This window comes from Lissotriton vulgaris, chromosome 5, assembly GCF_964263255.1.
Source record: "Lissotriton vulgaris chromosome 5, aLisVul1.2, whole genome shotgun sequence".
Taxonomy (NCBI): Eukaryota; Metazoa; Chordata; class Amphibia; order Caudata; family Salamandridae; genus Lissotriton; species Lissotriton vulgaris.
Genome location: NC_141693.1, coordinates 197722342 through 197741100, shown reverse-complemented (window position 1 = coordinate 197741100; position 18759 = coordinate 197722342). Strand labels below are relative to the sequence as shown.

Genomic DNA, 18759 nt, shown 5'->3' with positions numbered 1-18759 from the left:
CCCGTTTCGAGGCCCCCTTAAAAAAACTGCTGGGGCTCAGACCAGGCCCACTTAGAGCCCTGGCCCACTTAAAGCCCTGGGTTTAGTATTGTGAACAGGTGTTTCTAATTGTGGTATTTTAAAGAAAGAAACAGTCTGAAGGAGGCAGGCACCGTTTCCGGAAGCGTTTACTTTCAATCAATCAAAATATTTATAGAGCGCGCTACTCACCTGTAAGGGTCTCAAGGCGCTAAAGGGAGGGGGCGGGGAGGGGGTGCTGCTACTGCTCGAATAGCCAGGTGTTGAGGTGTTTCCTGAAGGTGAGATGGTCCTGGGTCAGTCGTAGGTGGGCGAGGAGGGAGTTCCACGTCTTGGCAGCCAGGTAGGAGAATGATCTTTCTCCGGTGGTGGTTCTGCGAATCCGTGGGACGGTGGCGAGGGCGAGGCTAGCGGAGCTGGCGGGTTGGAGTGTAGAACGTGAGGCGGTTGTTGAGGTATTCAGGGCCCATGTCGTGGAGCGCTTTGTCTGCGTGGGTGAGGAGCCTGAACGTGATCGTTTTGCTGACGGGGAGCCAGTGTAGGTCTCTCAGGTGGGCAGATATGTGGCAGTGGCGAGGGATGTCGAGGATGAGTCGTGTGGATGCGTTCTGTATGCGCTGGAGTCTTTTCTGGAGTTTAGCTGTGGTTCCTGCGTATAGGGGCGTTCCCGTAGTCCAGTCGGCTGGAGACGAGGACCTGGGTGACCGTCTTTCTAGTTCCGGTAGGGATCCACCGGAAAATCTTTCGGAGCATGCGCAGGGTGTTGAAGCAGGAGGATGAGATGACGTTGACTTGCTTGGTCATCGTGAGAGAGGAGTCCAGGATGAACCCCAGGTTGTGTGCGTGGTCGGTGGGTGTCTGTGCGATGCCCAGCGCTGTGGGCCACCAAGAGTTGTTCCAGGTGAATGGGGATGGCCCGAGGATGAGGACCTCTGTCTTGTCTGACTTCAGTCTCAGACGGCTGAGCTTCATCCATTCCGCTACGTCTTTCATTCCATGCTGGAGGTTGCTCTTGGCGGTGGTGGGTCTTTGGTGAGGGAGAGTATCAGCTGGGTGTCGTCGGCGTAGGAGATGATGTTGAGGTTGTGTTTGCATGCAATGGCGGCGAGGGGACTCATGAAGATATTGAAGAGGGTTGGGCTGAGCGAAGAGCCTTGGGGTACGCCTCAGATCTCGGTGGCCGCCGAGCGAAAGGGAGGGAGGTGGACTCTCTGGGTTCTGTTGGAGAGGAACAAGGTGATCCAGTCCAGGGCTTTACCTTGGATCCCAGCGTTGTGGAGGCGATTTTTGCAGTGAAAGAACGTGGCGAGGGAGTCGCAGAGGTCTTGTGACGGTGTGATGTCGTTGCTGCTGGCGCTGGGGTTGGAGAGTTCTTTTACGATGCTGAAGACTTCCTTGCTGTTGTGTATGTTGTTGTCCAGCCGCTCTTTGAATGATATCTTTTTGGTGGTGCGGATCAGCTGGTGGTGTTTGCGAGTGGGCTGTCAGGTTTTCTGTCTGTTCCCGGCGCCAGGTTTTCTCGAGGGTTCGGCAGGATTTCTTTGATTCTATGAGGTCGTAGGTGAACCATGTGGCTTTCCTGTTGCCGGGCTTGCCTGAAGGGTTCTTCAGTGGTGCGAGGGTGTCGGCGCAGTTGGTGATCCACTGTGTGAGGTTGCAGGCTGCGTCGTTGGTGTCAGCGGTGTCGATTGGTGGGTTCTGGCTCAGTTATGTGGCTAGCTGGTCTGTGGTGACTTTGCCCCAGCATCTGTGGGGGATCTGTTGCGGGCGGTGGTGGGAAGTGGTCTTCTTAAAAGATGAAGTGGATGCAGCTGTGGTCGGTCCAGTGTAGTCCGGTGGAGTGGCTGAAGGTAACGTGGCCGCTGGCAGAGAAGATGGGGTCGAGCGTGTGGCCGGCGTAGTGGGTGGGGGTGTTCACCAGTTGCTTGAGTCCGAGGTTGTCGGGCAGGGCGGTGGTGGTGTTGTCGTTGTTGTTCTCCAGGTGGAAGTTTAGGTCCCCTAGGAGGATGTAATCTGATGAGACGAGGGCATGCGGGCTGATGAAGTCGGCGAAGGCTTCACTGAATTGTGTGCGTGGGCTCAGGTGTCTGTAGATGAGGGGTCCTCTGAGGGTGGTCTTTGGGTCGGTGTGGATCTGGAAATGTAGGTGTTCGGTGGCAGGGAGGATGTTTTCGGAGTTGGTCGTGATGCTGATGGTGTTCCTGTAGATGATGGCGATTCCTCCTCCGGTTTGCTTGAAGCGGTCCTTCCGGATGATCTTGTAGCCGTCCAGGATGGCTATGGTGATGTCGGGGGCTGAGGAGCCGTTCATCCAGGTTTCCGTGAGGAAGGCGACGTCTGTCGCTGTTTTATCGAGGAGGTCCCAGAGTGTGATGGCGTGCTTGTGGACGGAGAGGGTGTTGAGTAGGATGCACTTGAGGTGGTGGTTGTTGTTGTTGCCTGGTCCGGAGGGTGGGGTGCAGGTTCGGAGGCAGGTGAATTTGCAGGCTTGGCGGGTGAAGGGTCCGTGGGTGCGCTTCGGGGTGGCTCAGTAGCAGGCGGATGGTCGCCCGGTGTTAAGTGCGTGGAGGGTGGTGGTGTCGTATCTCAGTCTGGTTTCTTGATTTCGGCGGGGGCTAGGGGTTCTGGCGCTGAGCGCGGTCCAGGTGCGGACGGGCGTAAACGGGCTTGCCTTTGGCGCGCCTTCGACCTCACAGAATTAGGAACCTGCTCTGAATTGCGGTGCTGAGATGTAATCACCAAGAATAACATTATTGTGAAAAGACTGTTCACGACAGAGGGACGGTATGGTGTCGGTATTACAGTATCTTAATAAACAGAGAAATCCAATTGGCTCCCTTTTTCTGAGTACAAATTGACTGTAGCTCTTTTAATCAATGGTTTTTCGGTCTGCTGTCTCTTTAGTTATAGCAATCAATAGACAGCCTTGTTCAGCCTGACAAAAAATCCGACTCTTGTTATCAGACAGTGCCATTCTCAACCTGATAGTATCTGTATAGCCTGTGTCATCCACAAACACCTCCCATTCGTCTCAAAACACCTTTACAGCTTGAGCACTCCTTAGAGTTCCCCTCTGTTAACACAGCACTTATAAACCACACACAGTTCAATCAATCAATCAATCAGTGACATTTGTAAAGCGCGCTACATACCCGTAGGGTCTCAAGGCGCTGGGGGGGGGGGGGGGGGGGGGGGGGCCGCTACTGCTCGAACAGCCAGGTCTTCAGCTTCTTCCTGAAGGAGAGGTGGTCTTGGGTCAGGCGCAGGTCGGTCGGGAGGGAGTTCCAGGTCTTGGCGGCCAGGTAGGAGAAGGACCTTCCTCCTGTAGTCGCTCTTCGGATGCGGGGGACGGCGGCGAGGGCGTGGTTGGCTGATCGGAGGTGGCGTTTGGGAGCGTAGAAGTTGACTCGGCTGTTGAGGTAGCTCGGGCCTTGGTCGTGTAGGGCTTTGTGTGCGTGGGTGAGGAGGCGGAAGGTGACTCTCTTGCTGACGGGGAGCCAGTGGAGGTCTCTCAGATGTCCGGAGATGTGGCTGGTTCGTGGGATGTCGAGGATGAGTCTGGCTGAGGCGTTTTGGATCCGCTGGAGTCTCTTCTGGAGCTTGGCGGTGGTGCCGGCGTAGAGGGCGTTGCCGTAGTCCAGTCGGCTGGTGACGAGGGCCTGGGTGACGGTCTTCCTGGTCTCTGTGGGGATCCACCAGAAGATCTTCCGTAGCATGCGTAGGATGTTGAAGCACGACGAGGAGACGGCGTTGACTTGCCTGGTCATGGAGAGGGAGGAGTCCAGGATGAAGCCCAGGTTGCGTGCATGGTCTGTCGGTTTGGGTGCGGTGCCCAGGGCGGGAGGCCACCAGGAGTCGTCCCAGGCGGAGGGTGAGGAGCCCAGGATGAGGACCTCCGTCTTGTCCGAGTTCAGCTTCAGGCGGCTGGTCGTCATCCACTCGGCTACCTCTTTCATCCCTTCGTGTAGGTTGGCTCTGGTGGCGGCGGGGTCGTTGGTCAGGGAGAGGATCAGCTGGGTGTCGTCGGCGTAGGAGATTATGCTGGGGTTGTGTTTGCGTACGATGGCCGCGAGGGGGCTCATGTAGACGTTGAAGAGGGTGGGGCTCAGAGAAGATCCTTGGGGGACGCCGCAGATGACTTCGGAGGCCTCTGACTTGTATGGTGGTAGGCGGACTCTCTGTGTTCTTCCGCCGAGGAAGGAGATGATCCATTCCAGCGCCTTGTCCTGGATTCCGACGTTGCTGAGGCGCCGTACCAGGATGCGGTGGCAGACCGTGTCGAAAGCCGCGGAGAGGTCTAGGAGGATGAGGGCCGCTGTTTCTCCATTGTCCATCAGGGCCCGGATGTCATCGGTGGCGGCGATGAGGGCGGTCTCGGTGCTGTGATTGGCTCGGAAGCCGGACTGTGAGGGGTCGAGGGATCCGTTCGTCTCGAGGAAGGCGGCCATCTGCTTGTTGACGGTCTTCTCGATGACTTTGGCTGGAAACGGGAGAAGCGAGATGGGGCGGTAATTCTTGAGGTCGGTGGGGTCCGCTGTTGGTTTCTTGAGTAGAGCGCTGAGTTCGGCGTGCTTCCAGCTCTTCGGGAAGGTGGCGGTGTTGAAGGATGTGTTGATGATGTCTCGCAGGTGGGGTGCGATGACAGCGTCGGCCTTGTTGAAGACGTGGTGAGGGCAGGGGTCGGTCGGTGATCCGGAGTGGATGGAGTTCATTGTGCGGATGGTGTCTTCGGTGCTGATCGGGGTCCAGGCGTGGAGGGTGGTGGTGGGGGGTGGTTGTTCGGTCATGGTGTGCGTTGGTTGGTTGTCGAAGCTGCTGTGTATGTCTGTGATCTTGTTGTGGAAGTATGAGGCGAGGGAGTTGCAGAGGTCTTGCGATGGGGTGATGTCGTTGTTTCCTGCGCTGGGGTTGGACAGCTCTTTCACGATGTTGAAGAGTTCCTTGCAGTTGTGTGCGTTGTTGTCCAACCGGTCCTTGAATGCTGTTTTCTTGGCGGCGCGGATCAGCTGGTGGTGCTTCCGGGTGGCAAGCTTGAGGGAGGTCCTGTTGTCCGGTGTCGGTTCCCTTTTCCAGACTTTCTCGAGGGCTCGGCAGTTCTTCTTGGAGCTCAGTTTATGTCACTCTGTCAACATCCTTGTAATCGTCCGTTTCCTTCTGTTGGCAATGTTTCTCGAGCGTTTGTAAAGTCAAGAGACCTCCTTTCCCAGAATGCCAATCAATCAATTTATTACTCTTGCGATTTGCAGGTAGTTTTTACCCAGGTTGACAATACCTGCTTAACCTTGCAAACCACAGCCAGTTTATGTTAGTCTAACCTACACTCTCTCTCCCTAGTGCTAGTCCCCTGCAGTTGCCTTCACTCTCACTTACAGCCCTTGGAAGCCACAGCCATTTAGTTTCTGTCTCACAACGCAGATGTAGTTTTTGTATGCCACGGACAGTTCATGGCCCTGAGGAGACATCTCGGATGTCAAGTACAGAACACTATGCGGATGTTCTTATTCATCTGCCCACGCACAACGCAGTTGGAACTCAGCACACCTGTTACAATAGGAGTTCATAAGCCTCATGGTTCCAGGCACACTAGGGTCTCTTTTGGGGGAACAAGCAGTGCTTGTTTTGTGCCAGTGAGCCTAACTGGCACTTGTTTCTAGGCACCAGGACAGTTGGTGGGGGCTTGTACTTACATTTTAGTGTCCCTTGCTAACGCTTCAGCATAGGCATCAACATTTTGTGATTTCTTTTCTACGGTACACAAGGTCTGATGAAAGAGCAGGATATGGGGAGGTGGAGGTTGAGAGAGTGTGTGCTACGTGGCATGACCAGATACGTAAAGACTAAATACTGCGGCTGAATGGCTGCTCGGATTTGTGCAGCGCTGGCCAGTCACAGCCATCTTATTCCAGTAGAGGATGGTAAAATAGATCTGCAGGCTCAAGATGTCCTTGTACTCCGTTCACAATGGAGTACTATTTCTTTTCCTCCAGTAACTGTCTTTGTGCCCTCCTGCATGACTCATTCACCAGAACCACGATGCGTTGTCCCAGTGATGGCGTTATTCATGCCCCCACTCCTCAAACTAGATACCTGGGTGCGAGCACCATCACAGTTGCTGCTGGGCAGGATCTGAAAATCAGCAGGCCACTGAAAGAGTGCAATTGAGTTGAAAATGTTCTATTCACTGTGGCAGCACAGACCAAAGTTGTAGAACATAAGCGGTTCACGAGACACACAACAGGAGACAATGAGGAAACATACATACCTGGGCCTGTAACTGCTCACAGATTTAAATTGAAAGTGCTTGCCGTCACCGTGTATAAGCCATTTTATGCAGGCTGAAGTGAACAAAGAAAACTCATGGTTAAAAATGCAAATGACGGCCTGTGAAGCAGGCGCTATGTAGATATATGAGCGGAGGCAAACAATAAACCAGCACAAGCATGTGCCTCATGCGGCAGCAGCAGGGGGGGGGGTGGAGGCCTACGCGATTCCCTTGTGGGAGCGAGCAGCAAGGCGCGATGATTGCGACCATATGGGGCCACTCTCCCCCCGCAATGGAATCTCCAGATGTGCACGCGTTGCCATTGGAAGCAATGAAACACGTGCACGTTTTTGCCCCCAAAGCTGTGCCGATGGTTAAAGATCTCTTTCCTATGCATTGCATGCGCGCTGCGTAGGCGAGACCTAAGAATTAGCACTCTGCATCTCACTGATTTATCGCACAAAGCAGAACCCCTCTGACTCGAAGGAGGTAAGTGTTAGGAAGGTAGATTGCATCATCTCAGTCAGCCATTACTCTGTTGTCACAGGACCAACGGGTAACTAAGTATTCTGATGGATTCCCTCTTCTGTTTTCAAGTAACTCAAGCTTGGTATCCATTGGGAGCATTGCATATGACATAGAGCTGTGGAACGGTTTATGCTCTGGGTGATTTTCCCACTGTGATCGGATCAACCATTAAAGTACTCCACCTTGTCTAGTGTTCTTTCACCACTGTTGGTTACTTACATCCTTATTCTCCATTCTATTCAGGAGGAAATTTCCTGCTGCACATGATTTATATACTTTGTCCAATCTGTAATGTAATATCGGACTCTGTTATTTCTTTCTAATCCTTATCCAGATTGGCACCAGCCGAACAGCCAGCATTTTTTTTAATGTTCTTCCTCTTTGCGATCTTTCAGTTTGGGGGCTGTAAGAGATCCGGTTTTCTCTTTATTTGTTTTTGTCTTCTTTTTCTGCCACAAATACAGGGAAACATTGCCTTCATACCACATCCTAGCGCTCTCTGAAGTTGCTTAAATGCCATTTTTGAATTGCATGTTCCTGCCACAGGCCTGCTCGTGAGATTTAGCCCTCGTTTAGCTGATATGTGAATTCCCTCATCATTGTTTCACTTGGAGTGTTGTTTTGTGGCTGGAATAGGTGCTTCATGTTCTTGCCATTGGCGCCACACTCTGAGTGCACCACAAGCAGGCCATCCACCTTTTTTGCTGCTGTATCCGACCCAGAGGCTGGGGTTGGGTGTGGGGTTACAAGTTTCCTCATTGGCTCCGTTAATGTAACGGAAGGTACACACTCCATTTGGAGTTCTCTTGATGAGACCCAATTCACGGTAGTTCGAGCACTGCAAGCAGCTTGAATTTACGACCAGCGTGAGGAGTCCTGGAACAGAGCGCCCATCACAATCTCCACCACTTCACATCATGCTACACGCCTGCTGATATTTTATTCCGGGTGAAAGTTATTGGTGTTTCCACAATCTATTTGCTGTAGTAGTCGCTGGTTGATTGCTTTTCACTTGTAATGTAAACTTAATACGAGGTATTCTCATGGCTCCCTTTTCTGCTTTTAAATGTTTGATCTACTGTAAAGATTTTAGCCATAATATGTTTAATGAACTTACTAATCTCCCAGTTAAGTTTACTGTGGGTGCATAGTAAGGTGGTTTGGGCACTCACTGCCTCATGTAGGGAGACCAATATATGCTGTTCTGACTCCGGATAGTTTGCATTACATACCTACACACAGGAGGAGTCATTCATTCTTTCTTTCTTGGGTGCAGGGCATACCCATCTTTGTGACCTTGCTAATCATTCTCCCGCCACATGCCTGAGGCTTTGGGGCACTGCTTTTCTGACATTCAGATGAAAATAGTCTTGCTTTGGTAGCCTGGTTTTAACAGTTGCTCACGAGGCTCAATCCCAGGGTCTTTAAATGTTTCACGAGGCTTTGGAATTCCCTGCTAGGTGTCGACACGAGACTGGCTTTGAGATCCCTGAATATGATCTCTAAGATGCTGAGATGTATTTACTTTTATTCACATTTGTCTGGCCACCTGGCCTACTCTTCTCAGTGTGTCCATTTGTAGCTTACCGGGTGCCTGTTTAGCAATGGCATCCAACAATTGAGCAGATGTTGATATTCCAATTTGTCACTTCCACATTTCATTAGCCTTTAAATCTTGTTAGTGCACACGAGTCCAGAGATGACTCCAGATCTCAACACTTGTGTTGAGGAAATCGATTGGTAGAGCTGACGAGTGGTCCTAAGGAATTTTGTTCAGCATTAGTATGTTTAATACTATTCATACTTTGCACATTACCCCAAGGGTTCCATTGGCTCTGAATCTACTGCGTTATTCTGTCCATTCCCACTCATCACACACATTTCCATTGTATCTTTAGACATGGAATGGACAGGTACGTTGCCGAATGTACAGGCTCACTTATTCTTTCCTGTCTTCTATTGCTGGAAATTCAACACCTTTACATTAACCCTTCTTTTCAGGGTATCTCCTCTTTCACTGTTGAAAAATAGATCATGGTGATTGTGTTAGGCCCACCACTCAGGTTGTTTAATGATGAGTACATGTTTCTAAACACTACATACGATTCTGTCGAGCTTTGCCAATGCAGGGAACTGGCCCTCTGGAAGGGAGAGGATAGGAAACCGGGAGGAAGCATAGTTATTCAGCCCTTTGCAGAGATGTAGCCTTGCATGGGGTTGACCTTTCTGATAAGGCGCGTAAACTGCAAAAACTCTTTAGACCATTTTGAAAGAATGGCATATCAGCTATCCAATCCAGTTGAAAGAGAGAGATGGTCTTGTTTCGTGCAGTCATCCTTGTACAGGGTTGTGCTCTAGGGATGGCACTGTATTAAACTCAATGATATTCCGTCAATTGAAAATGTCCATTTCTGTGTTTTAGGTACATTATGACTAGTGAGTTCACTTTGGGCCCCACAGAGAAGTTCTTTGTAGAACACAACTACTTTCACCTGGATAAGTCCAACGTTATCATGTTTGAGCAGAGGATGCTGCCAGCTGTGACGTTCGATGGGAAGGCCATCTTGGAACAGAAGGACAAGCTTGCTATGGCTCCAGGTATACAGTTCAACTGAACAATCTTTTTCGTAATTTGATATTCTACTTAGCTGTTTTCTGATGAAAATGAAGGTGTGAGCTTACTACTCTAAACGCTTACCCTTTTTAGGCACTAGGAATGCATTGTACACTATTAATTTCGCCCCACGAGTTTCCCCCAACTCCTACTGTAACACTGCTAAAAGGTAATTAGCTAGTCCACGTCACAGGCCTCTATGCACAACGAATTTTGAACTAAGCCAGTGTCACTTTCCACCGATTTATTATGCATATGGTAGTAAAAGTTACCCACATAGTGGTTTTCATAGAGAAGGCAGAAAGGGCACAGCAACCTGGTCAGACCCTTTTTGGGGTTTACATGAAGAGCAGGAGCCACTCGGTCATTTGCCTTGGAGGCTGGGTTCATTTGCCTATGATTGGGCCAAGTTCAAGCCCTTCAGCACTTGGTTGTCAGTGGCAGCAAAGGGGGACACTCCTAGGCTTCTCAGAGGTAGAGCAGGTACTCAGGACTCAACACACACCCTGAAGTGCAATAACTGAATGTCCCGCCCATTGCTTTACTTATATTTACAAAAAACATAATTTGATACACACTGTTAAAATGGAATACAACACAGATAATGGCAGCAGATACAAACTTGTGTGGTGCTAGCGTTACTGAGCCTTGGCTACCTCCCTCCCCCCCTTCTTCCCAGGTGTTCCTCCTCTTGTATGTCAAAAGTATGCAGCATGAATTAAGGTCTGGCACCGATACCCCATTTCAATAGCAAGTGCGCTCAGTTCAAGTGTTTTAAACAGTCTCACCTCATGCAGGCCTCGGCTCTCTTTCGCTTCTTGCAGATGATGCAGTAGCAGCAGACGCAGCCTTTGCTGCAGGCAGCAGCAGAATTGAGTTGCCCCCTGGAGTCCTCCAGCATCTGTAGGTCCTGGATACCAGCAGCGGGCTTTAGCATCTGTCGACACCGATCCACTTTTCCTACCTGGAACCACATTACTGCAGAGACTGCACCCCACTACTCGGGCTTACAAATCATTCTCCAAAGCACAGCACAGGGTAGTCTGCTGCTTCTAACACTCAATGGACAGACACCCCTCAGGCAGAGTTGTCGGACTCCTTCCATCTCACCAAGGAGATGGGTTTTCAGGTGTTTCAGTGTATGGGTACAGGTCGACTCCAGGTAATGTCCCCTTATCTCTGGGAAGCTGGCTGTCAGGTAGACCCTAGCTCGGGTTGCACAGCAGACACAAGCTCTGGTTGTAAAGCAGTTATCAGAGCAAAGTGTGTTTTAGCATGGCTCTTCTTTAAAGTGTCCTCTCCAGGCTATCAATACACTCAACCTTGGTGAAGAGTGGTGCTTTTTAGGTCTCGCCTAGCACAGCGCTAGAAGAGGGCCTCTTGCAATCACTTCAGACCTTCACTCGTGGGTGTGGCGGCCTGCAGCTTGCGGGAGCGAGCAGGGGCACGCAGGGTTCCATCTGTTCTGTTTCGTTGCTTTCACTTTCGCAGAGGCGCTTGTTAAAGTTTCTCTTTTCTCCCCGACACCATTTTTTCTCGTCTCATTCCATCGTCCCCAGCTCTCCTACACATTTCAACTCTTTTCTTCTCTTCATCTCTACGTTCTGTAGTCCCTCTTCCTGACTGGTTTCTTTCTTTGTTTCTCCCTCTCTCTCTAAATTGCATCTCTCTCCACCTTCTGTGTCCTCTTTCCTTCCGCACCTCACTCCTTTTCAGGTCTACTAATCTCGCGTCTATACTCTTTACTAATCTCCAGATTTTTCTCTCCCTCCTCCTTTTTTTTTTCTCCTCTCCACCTCGCCCTTTTTTTTTTAAATCTACTTTTTCCTCCCCACGCCTCATCTCCTCTTCTCTCCATCAGTTACCCATAGCAATACTTTCCTCTTCCTCGTTTTACCCCTATGTATCTCCTTCCTGTCTATATTGTATCTCATCACCGTAGCCCCTTTCACCATCCTCTCTGCACGCATCCACCCCCTAACCTTCTCTCTTGTCTTACCTCCGCATTTGTTATCTGGAGAGAGGATGTGGGTTACAGCCAGAACTGGCGACTTGGCAACTGGGAAACCAGCTCCAAGTCCTGGCATAGGCTCCGCATCCTGTGATTCTGGACAAATTTCTTAATATCTCTGTTTAGAAAACAGTGGTCCGGCACTCCATTTAGTAGTAATAGTAATATTTAAAGAGACAAATTCTCAAAGCCAGAAGGAGCAGGTTGTGGTATAACTTCTTTATTCAAGATTCTTCTTAACAAAAACACGAGGTAGCCCAACGCGTTTCGTCCTTACAGACTTCTTCACGGCTACAAACAAATACATATAAACACAATTTAGACATTATGTACAGCACATCATATATACAAAAGATATACATTTATACAAAATTATACATTTAAAATACAATATCAATAAAATCATATTTTTTAAAAGGATCAACTTTATAGGATCCCTCGTGTATGGTGCATTTACATCATTAATATGTACACAGATACTCTTTTGAGATACAATGTTGGCAATATTCATAAGCCACAGGGAAACTAATATGTTCCTACCCACAAGTGCATGTTATGACAAATTTAGACCTGCTGATTCAAAAGATAATATTAAATAGCATTTTCAATATAAGCACAAAGAAAAGGGTGAAAGAGAAGAGAAAGAGAGGGTCAAGAAACATTAGAAAAGCACATTTTCTGATGCTGTGACCAACAAACAATAACATAGGGGTCAAGAAATCTAAATATCAATGCTTTGCAATTTCATGTCTACATCTAGTGAATATATCAGAACAAGACAAAACATTTGAAAGGACATTTCCTGATACTATGGTTAACAAAGAGCAACATGGGATACCCCAGGAGACCTCTCTATCGCTACTAGTTCATGACACCTGCCTATAAACCTATACATGTATTAAACTAGGTGTGAGGGCTTACCCAATATGTTCTTAAGTGTGTTCTTTTCAATCTCTAGATAGGATAGTTTTCACAAGTAAATGTTGAGCGTGTCAATAGATTCCAATAGCTTCCTAAGGGACAAATATCAATTAAGTAACGTATGTCAAAATTAGTGATTTACTCAAAACAATTACAACTGGGCCAGTTTATTTATGTATTTATTTATTTCTTTATTTATGGATGCACATACCTCCTTAGAAATAAATGAGAAGCGTTGTAAACAATAATGGTGTCTTCATAGGTCATATTCATTAAGGTCGCCCACCTTTAAGTTTCTTTACTCCTTTCCCTGATTTTTGTTTTTTTTTGTTTTGTCATAGTCTTTATGTCGCCTTCTGTCTCTGCACCTCTCCCATTTGCTTGCTATTTTTTATGACCTTTTTCACCGTTTAAATAGCATTTGCTTTTTTTAAGCAAGGCTCATTGATTCAAGCAGTGAGGGCTGACACCTGCTTGTGAACTGTAAAAAGGGCCACTTCAGTTTTTTATGCTTCCCTGGTCGACACTTTGAGGCCATTAAATTGGGTAATAGTCATAGTAGTTTTTATAGCACATTGAAACAACAAAACCTCTGGTACTGAGTTCCATATAAAACAAGTTAATTTAGGATGGCATTTTCTTTTCTTTCTTGGCACTGCCTCTGTGTCCTTTCTGACAACGGGGTTGCCCTGTTCTTCTCTCCGTCTTGCACAATCTCACTTTTCACTGACCAAGCTTTCATTTTCAATTTCACTGTTCATCTCTTCACTGCCCCTCTTTCTTCCGCCCTTAGACCCATCGGCTCCTTCTCCCACTCACCGGACTCTGACCTGCTCTATTCTTTTCTCCCGCTCTACACGCACCCACCTCCCACTCTCAGCTTTGCTACGTATCTCGTGGTTTTAGTTGAAAAAACACAGCTGTAATGAATTGCAACATTTACATAGCACTTAGTACCACATGTGGGGCGCCGGAGTGCTTACCTACATGGGTAGCACGTTGCACTGTGTAGTTTGAATTTTGTTCTGTACTGCCATAGAAAAGCCAGGCAGTAACACCTCATAAACGCCCCTCAATTCTGAGCCGCGGAATCCTCCCCCAGTTAGCCTACTGTAACAGATTGTCTTTGTCTCTGCGAAGCCCGAAGGGGCAGGCCCCTGGCTCCACCCTTTAATTGAAGAACACTAATTACAGGACACGAGTCGCGATAAAAGCCCTGGAAGTGATGTTTTACCCACAAGGAGCGGTTTAGTGGAGTTGTGCGTCGCATACATAACCGCATCAATTTATTTCCAGAAGCAGTTCTTTTCTCTGACCCAAAATTTACTATGGGTCAGAGCGTCCTGGCTCAGGTCCCTAGAGACGTCCTCCCGCACTGCTTTCTTGACTTAATCACACCTGATTTCTTTTTGCCTCTCACTCCCCTGTGTCCCTTTCTTCCCAGTCCCTTTATTCCCATTGAAGATAGTCCGCTCAGTGATGCCTTGCCTTGCTGGCACCGAGTGATGGAACATAATATGCTTTCCTACCTGGTGAATTCAGGCACTGTATAGGCTTTCAGACCGTCTTAAATGTGGCGGGTGTCTATTCGTGCTGGGTGGGGCGTAGCTAGTATTGGTGCAGCAGGTGCAGTGGCACCAAGGTTTTTTGAACCCTGATAATTGCTGTATTTTACCACCCCAGCAGTAGTCAAAGGAGGCATTTTTCTTGGCTGCACCCTGGCCCATGGCATCCTTGCAACTCATCTGCTGGGTTTCGTATAATATTGATTACCTGGCAGTGTGTAATTGCATTTATATAGCGCTTACTACCCCAGACGAGGCGCCAAAGCACTCTTTGGCGAGTAGCACGCTACTCCGGAACCCATAAAGGATTAGTGGTGAATTGGTATAGTTAGAAATTACATTAATTTGACCAGTGTGTTAGTCTCTCTTTCGCTAGTAGTGTTCCTTGCCCCAGTATTGGAACTTTCATAGATTCCCATGCTTTTGTATCATTCCCCGTCGTCGGAATGGGAGTCTCGGTAACAAAAGTAACATAGCACTAGGTACAAAAGAGAAAGAAAATGGCCTAGGCCTCATTCCCTTTTGCAGCATATCCGCCTCTTTTTGTAAAAGAGACCTTAAGCATGAGCCAATCAGAAGAGCCTCATCCCTTAGAACCCTCCTGAAGGAACCCCAGAGCCTCAGATTTTCTACCGCATGTTGTGCTTAGGTAGTCTCCTTTGAGCTCTGCTCAATCTTCTACTCTTTTGAGGTTTTTCTTCAGTTCTTTCTTCAGGATTGTTGGCTGTTCCTATCAGGATGTCTGATAAGGAGAAGGCCATTTTCAAGTCATTTTCCACCTGTGGCAAGAACAGGCTGTATGTAGAGGACAGGCATAAGGACTGTATATATTGCCTGTACCCGGATCATATGGCTGTGGACTGCAAGATCTGCTGCACCTTTTCTACGAAGACCCTCCGAGACTGTGAGGGTCGGCGCCTCACTTGGCCCCAGAAATTGAAGTCTAGAAAAGACACGGTGTCCAGCGACATGAGGACTCCGCTTCATCTTCTAGAACGTCAGTCAAAAGGGGTAGGGTTTCCCCTTTACCTTCTGTGGAGCGTCCAGTGAAGGCCTCAAAAAAGACCCCATGAGTCTGAGAGCCAAAGTCCAGTCAAATCTCCTCACCACGGTGTAAAGTAGAGAAAGGGACCATATACGCCGTCCACGGTTAAGAAGACTGCTCCAGCCTTCAAAAAGCCATCTTCTCGGTCATCTGAGAAGTCAGACAAAAGTTCCAAGTCGTCGACGACGACGCAGCAGAAGGCTCCGTCGACAAAGGCGTCGAAGTCCAAGGTTATAGTGGTGCCGTCGACGGGCTCGTCAGTGGTACTGTCGACGTCGATGAGATCGTCGACGCCGATGAGGATGTCGTTGGGAACATCGACAACCGCGACGACGAAGACTTCGTCGACCACGGTAACGACGAATGTGTCGTCGACGGCAACATTGACGACGACTATGGCAGGAGTGTCGACGGTCTCGTCGGCAACAGCTACGACAACGCCCATCTCGTCGTCTTCAGTTCGTCCGTCGACGGTGGCTTTTCCATTGATGACTGCAGGTTTACCTTTATCTGCTCCATCGTCGACTGGACCGTCGACGATACTGTCGTAGACTGAGAAAATTGCTATTTCTTTGAAAAGAATTACTCCGGACATGGCGTCTCCAAGGAGGGTTACCCCCTTGCCTCCCGCTTTATTGTTAGAAGAGGAAGATGAGGATTCTGATAATGATGATTAGGACTCGTTTGGGTATGCGCACAGTCCATCCCACCTACTTGTTAAATGTCAAGAGACAGATTCAGAGGGAGAGTTTCTCCAGGAGTGTTCATATCAACGTTCTTCTCAACCGCAGGGGTTCACAGGCCAAGAGATATTATCTGTTCCTACTTCTTTCTTGCAAGATCTCCATAACCTGTTTCAGGATTACAAATCCAGGTGCACTCAGCCTGCTGCTATTCCGGCTACTCAAGCCTTGCCTACCCCTACAACCCCAGAGATGATCTCTCCAGAATTGCCAACTCAGGTGGTCTCTTAGCCACAGACACCTGCTCCACATGATCCTTCAACTCTACCGGACATACAGGATGATTCCTCGGATGAGGATCAGAATCTCGATGACCGGCCTAATCAGGGCTTAGAATGGGATAAGTATGTAATGCCGGCGTCACCATGTCCAGACCCTGTGGATTCCCCTCCGGTAGATATCGGAGGATTTCATAAGTTAATGAAGAGGGCAGTTAGCAGATTCCAGCTGCCTGTGTCTTCTGTTGCCACTGAGTGTTTTCTCTGACTTTAACTACAAGGCTGCTGCGGGGATTTTCGCGCTGTGCTGGACATTCATATTTTACATGTTTCATGACGAGCTCAGCTCGTCATCAGCACACGACACCCGTGGGTGATGACGAGCTGAGCTCGTCATCAGCATCGAAAGGGTTAAAGAGCCATATAAAAAGGTTACCAAATCTATTCCTATTGTACAACATGTATGGGATGAAGGTCTTAAGGCTGTGAAGAACCCGGCTACGGTGGTCCCTGTCCTACCGCGCCTGGAAAAGAAATATAAGGCGCCTCAGGATGGTCCGGCGTCTCTAACTGGACACCCAAAACCAGACTTGTGATTTCGCAGGCGGCACAGAGCAAATCCGGCAACCCTTCGGCGCCTTTGACTACTCCCTCTGATAAAGAGGGCAGGAGACTAGATAACTCTGGAAAAAGATTCTCTTCAATGGCTAGTCTTCTGGTGCTGGCAGCTAATGCCTTGGCGATACTGGGCAGGTATAATCGCCAGTTATGGTGTGACCTTTCACCTTATTTAGATCAACTTCCCCAAGAAGCGAAAGGTGACGCAAAGAAGATACTACAGGAAGGGGAAGCAACATCAGCGGAGGTAACCGATTGTGCCATGGACATTGCCACAACGGCTTTTCGCTCACTAGCTGGGGCAGCGGTTCTTCGTCTCCACGGATGGCTCAGAGCGACTTGGTTCAGGCCGGAGGTCCAGAATAAGATCTTGGACCTTCCTTTCGAGGGAGAGGCATTGTTTGGAAAACACATATGATACCCTCCAAGATATTAAGAAGGATACAGAGACGGCTAGGTCTCTTGGTACGCCTAAATACCGGAAGGCTCCTTTCAGGGGTTCCAGGGGCAGGAGTACCACATACAGAGGCTCATACCAGCAGCAGCGGTACTAGTCGTATGGATTAGGGTCACAACAATATCGCCAGCCCTATCATCAGAAACGGGGTCAAACCTCTACTTAATCAAGATCGAATACCAGAGGGAAACCGAACCGCCAGGGACGTGATAAGTCCAGGAGGCAATAGCAGCGTTCTGGCTCTTCCTGCTGTGCCCATCTCCAGGACAACATCTGTAGGAGGCAGGGTATCACAATACCTCCGCAGCTGGTCTCAGATAACATCGGACCGTTGGATGCTCAACATAATTCGAAAGGGTCATACCTTGGAATTCACTCAAATCCCACCTTCCAAGCCCTCTGCTTCCATTCCATCGAAACATCTGCGTCTCCTGCAGCTCGAAGTTCATCAGATACTCCTGAAGGGAGCTGTGGAGCTTGTTCCCTCATCTCAAAGAGGAAAAGGGTTTTATTCCAGGTTCTTCCTGGTGAAGAAGACACTGGGGAAATGGCGCCCTATTTTAGTCCTCAGGGAGCTAAGCACCTATCTCCTTTCCCAATCTTTTCGAATGGTTTCCCTTCAGGATATCTTACGTCTCATCAATCCAGGGGATTTCATGGCCACTCTCGATCTCGAAGATGCGTATTTTCACATACCCATTCACCCAGCACACAGGAGTTTTCTGCGATTTACAGTAGCCAAAAGCCACTTTCGATTCCGGGTTTTACCCTTCGGACTTCGCTCTGCCCCAAGAATCTTTACCAAGGTGCTGGCACCGGTGGCAGCTTTCCTGCGGAGACATAACTTTCAGGTCTTCCCTTACCTGGACGATTGGTTGCTGAATGCCCCGTCCAGGGAGGCTGCGAGGGAAGCGGTCAACGCATGTACGAACCTATTCCAGAATTTGGGTCTTACTCTCAACAAGGAAAAATCATCTCTGATTCCGTAGAGGCCAGCGCGTTTTCTGGGGGCCATCTTGGACTCCAATCTCAACAAGGCTTTCCCGTCCTTGGAAAGACAGGAAAAACTGAGCTATGGCACTGTTTTTGAGAAAAAGGTGTCTTTCAGTACGCCGTTACAAATCCCTTCTGGGGGTGATCTCCTCATGCATACCTCTAATACCTCACTGCAGATTGCGGATGCGGCCTCTTCAAGAGCAGCTAGACAAACTGTGGAAGCAAGTTCACGGCACATTCGACGACAAGGTGATGATCACTTTTGCAATGAAAAGACCTTTCCCAAGGTCTATCCTTCGTAGGCAATCCGTCTCCTCCAGTGGTGACAACGGATGCGTCACTGGATGGCTGTGGGGGGGGCGGTGCTTCAGGATCTCCATGTCAGCGTGCATTGGTTGCCCCAGCACCGCCTTCTTCACATCAACCTCCTAGAACTCAAGCTATCAAGCTGGCACTTCAAGCATTTCTTCCTCGGCTGCAGGGGCTGGAGGTTCTCATCGGAACGTACAACACCACGGCTACGCGCTACATAAACAAGGAAGGGAGTACCAGATCTCTTCTGTTGTCTCGGGAAGCCCAGAAGATTTGGGAGTGGGCTATTCTGCACGGAATAACGCTACAGGCAGAACATTACCAGGAATACTAAATGAAAAGGCGGACAGACTCAGCAGGCTATCTTCCGTCAGTCCCGAATGGGAGCTGAACCAGGTGGTCTTAGATACGTTTTTCCAACGATGGGGCAAACCCTCGATAGATCTATTTG

At 49.0% G+C, this 18759-nt stretch overlaps 1 protein-coding gene across 1 annotated transcript in view; it reads left to right on the top strand.

Annotated features, from left to right (window-relative positions):
* UAP1L1 (UDP-N-acetylglucosamine pyrophosphorylase 1 like 1) overlaps positions 1-18759 on the top strand; it is a 292017-nt gene that overhangs the window by 71792 nt on the left and 201466 nt on the right. Inside the window, exon 3 of the mRNA XM_086921152.1 lies at positions 9231-9406. Within this exon, the coding sequence (XP_086777278.1) occupies positions 9231-9406 (176 nt within the window). The remainder of the gene's footprint in view (positions 1-9230; positions 9407-18759) is intronic.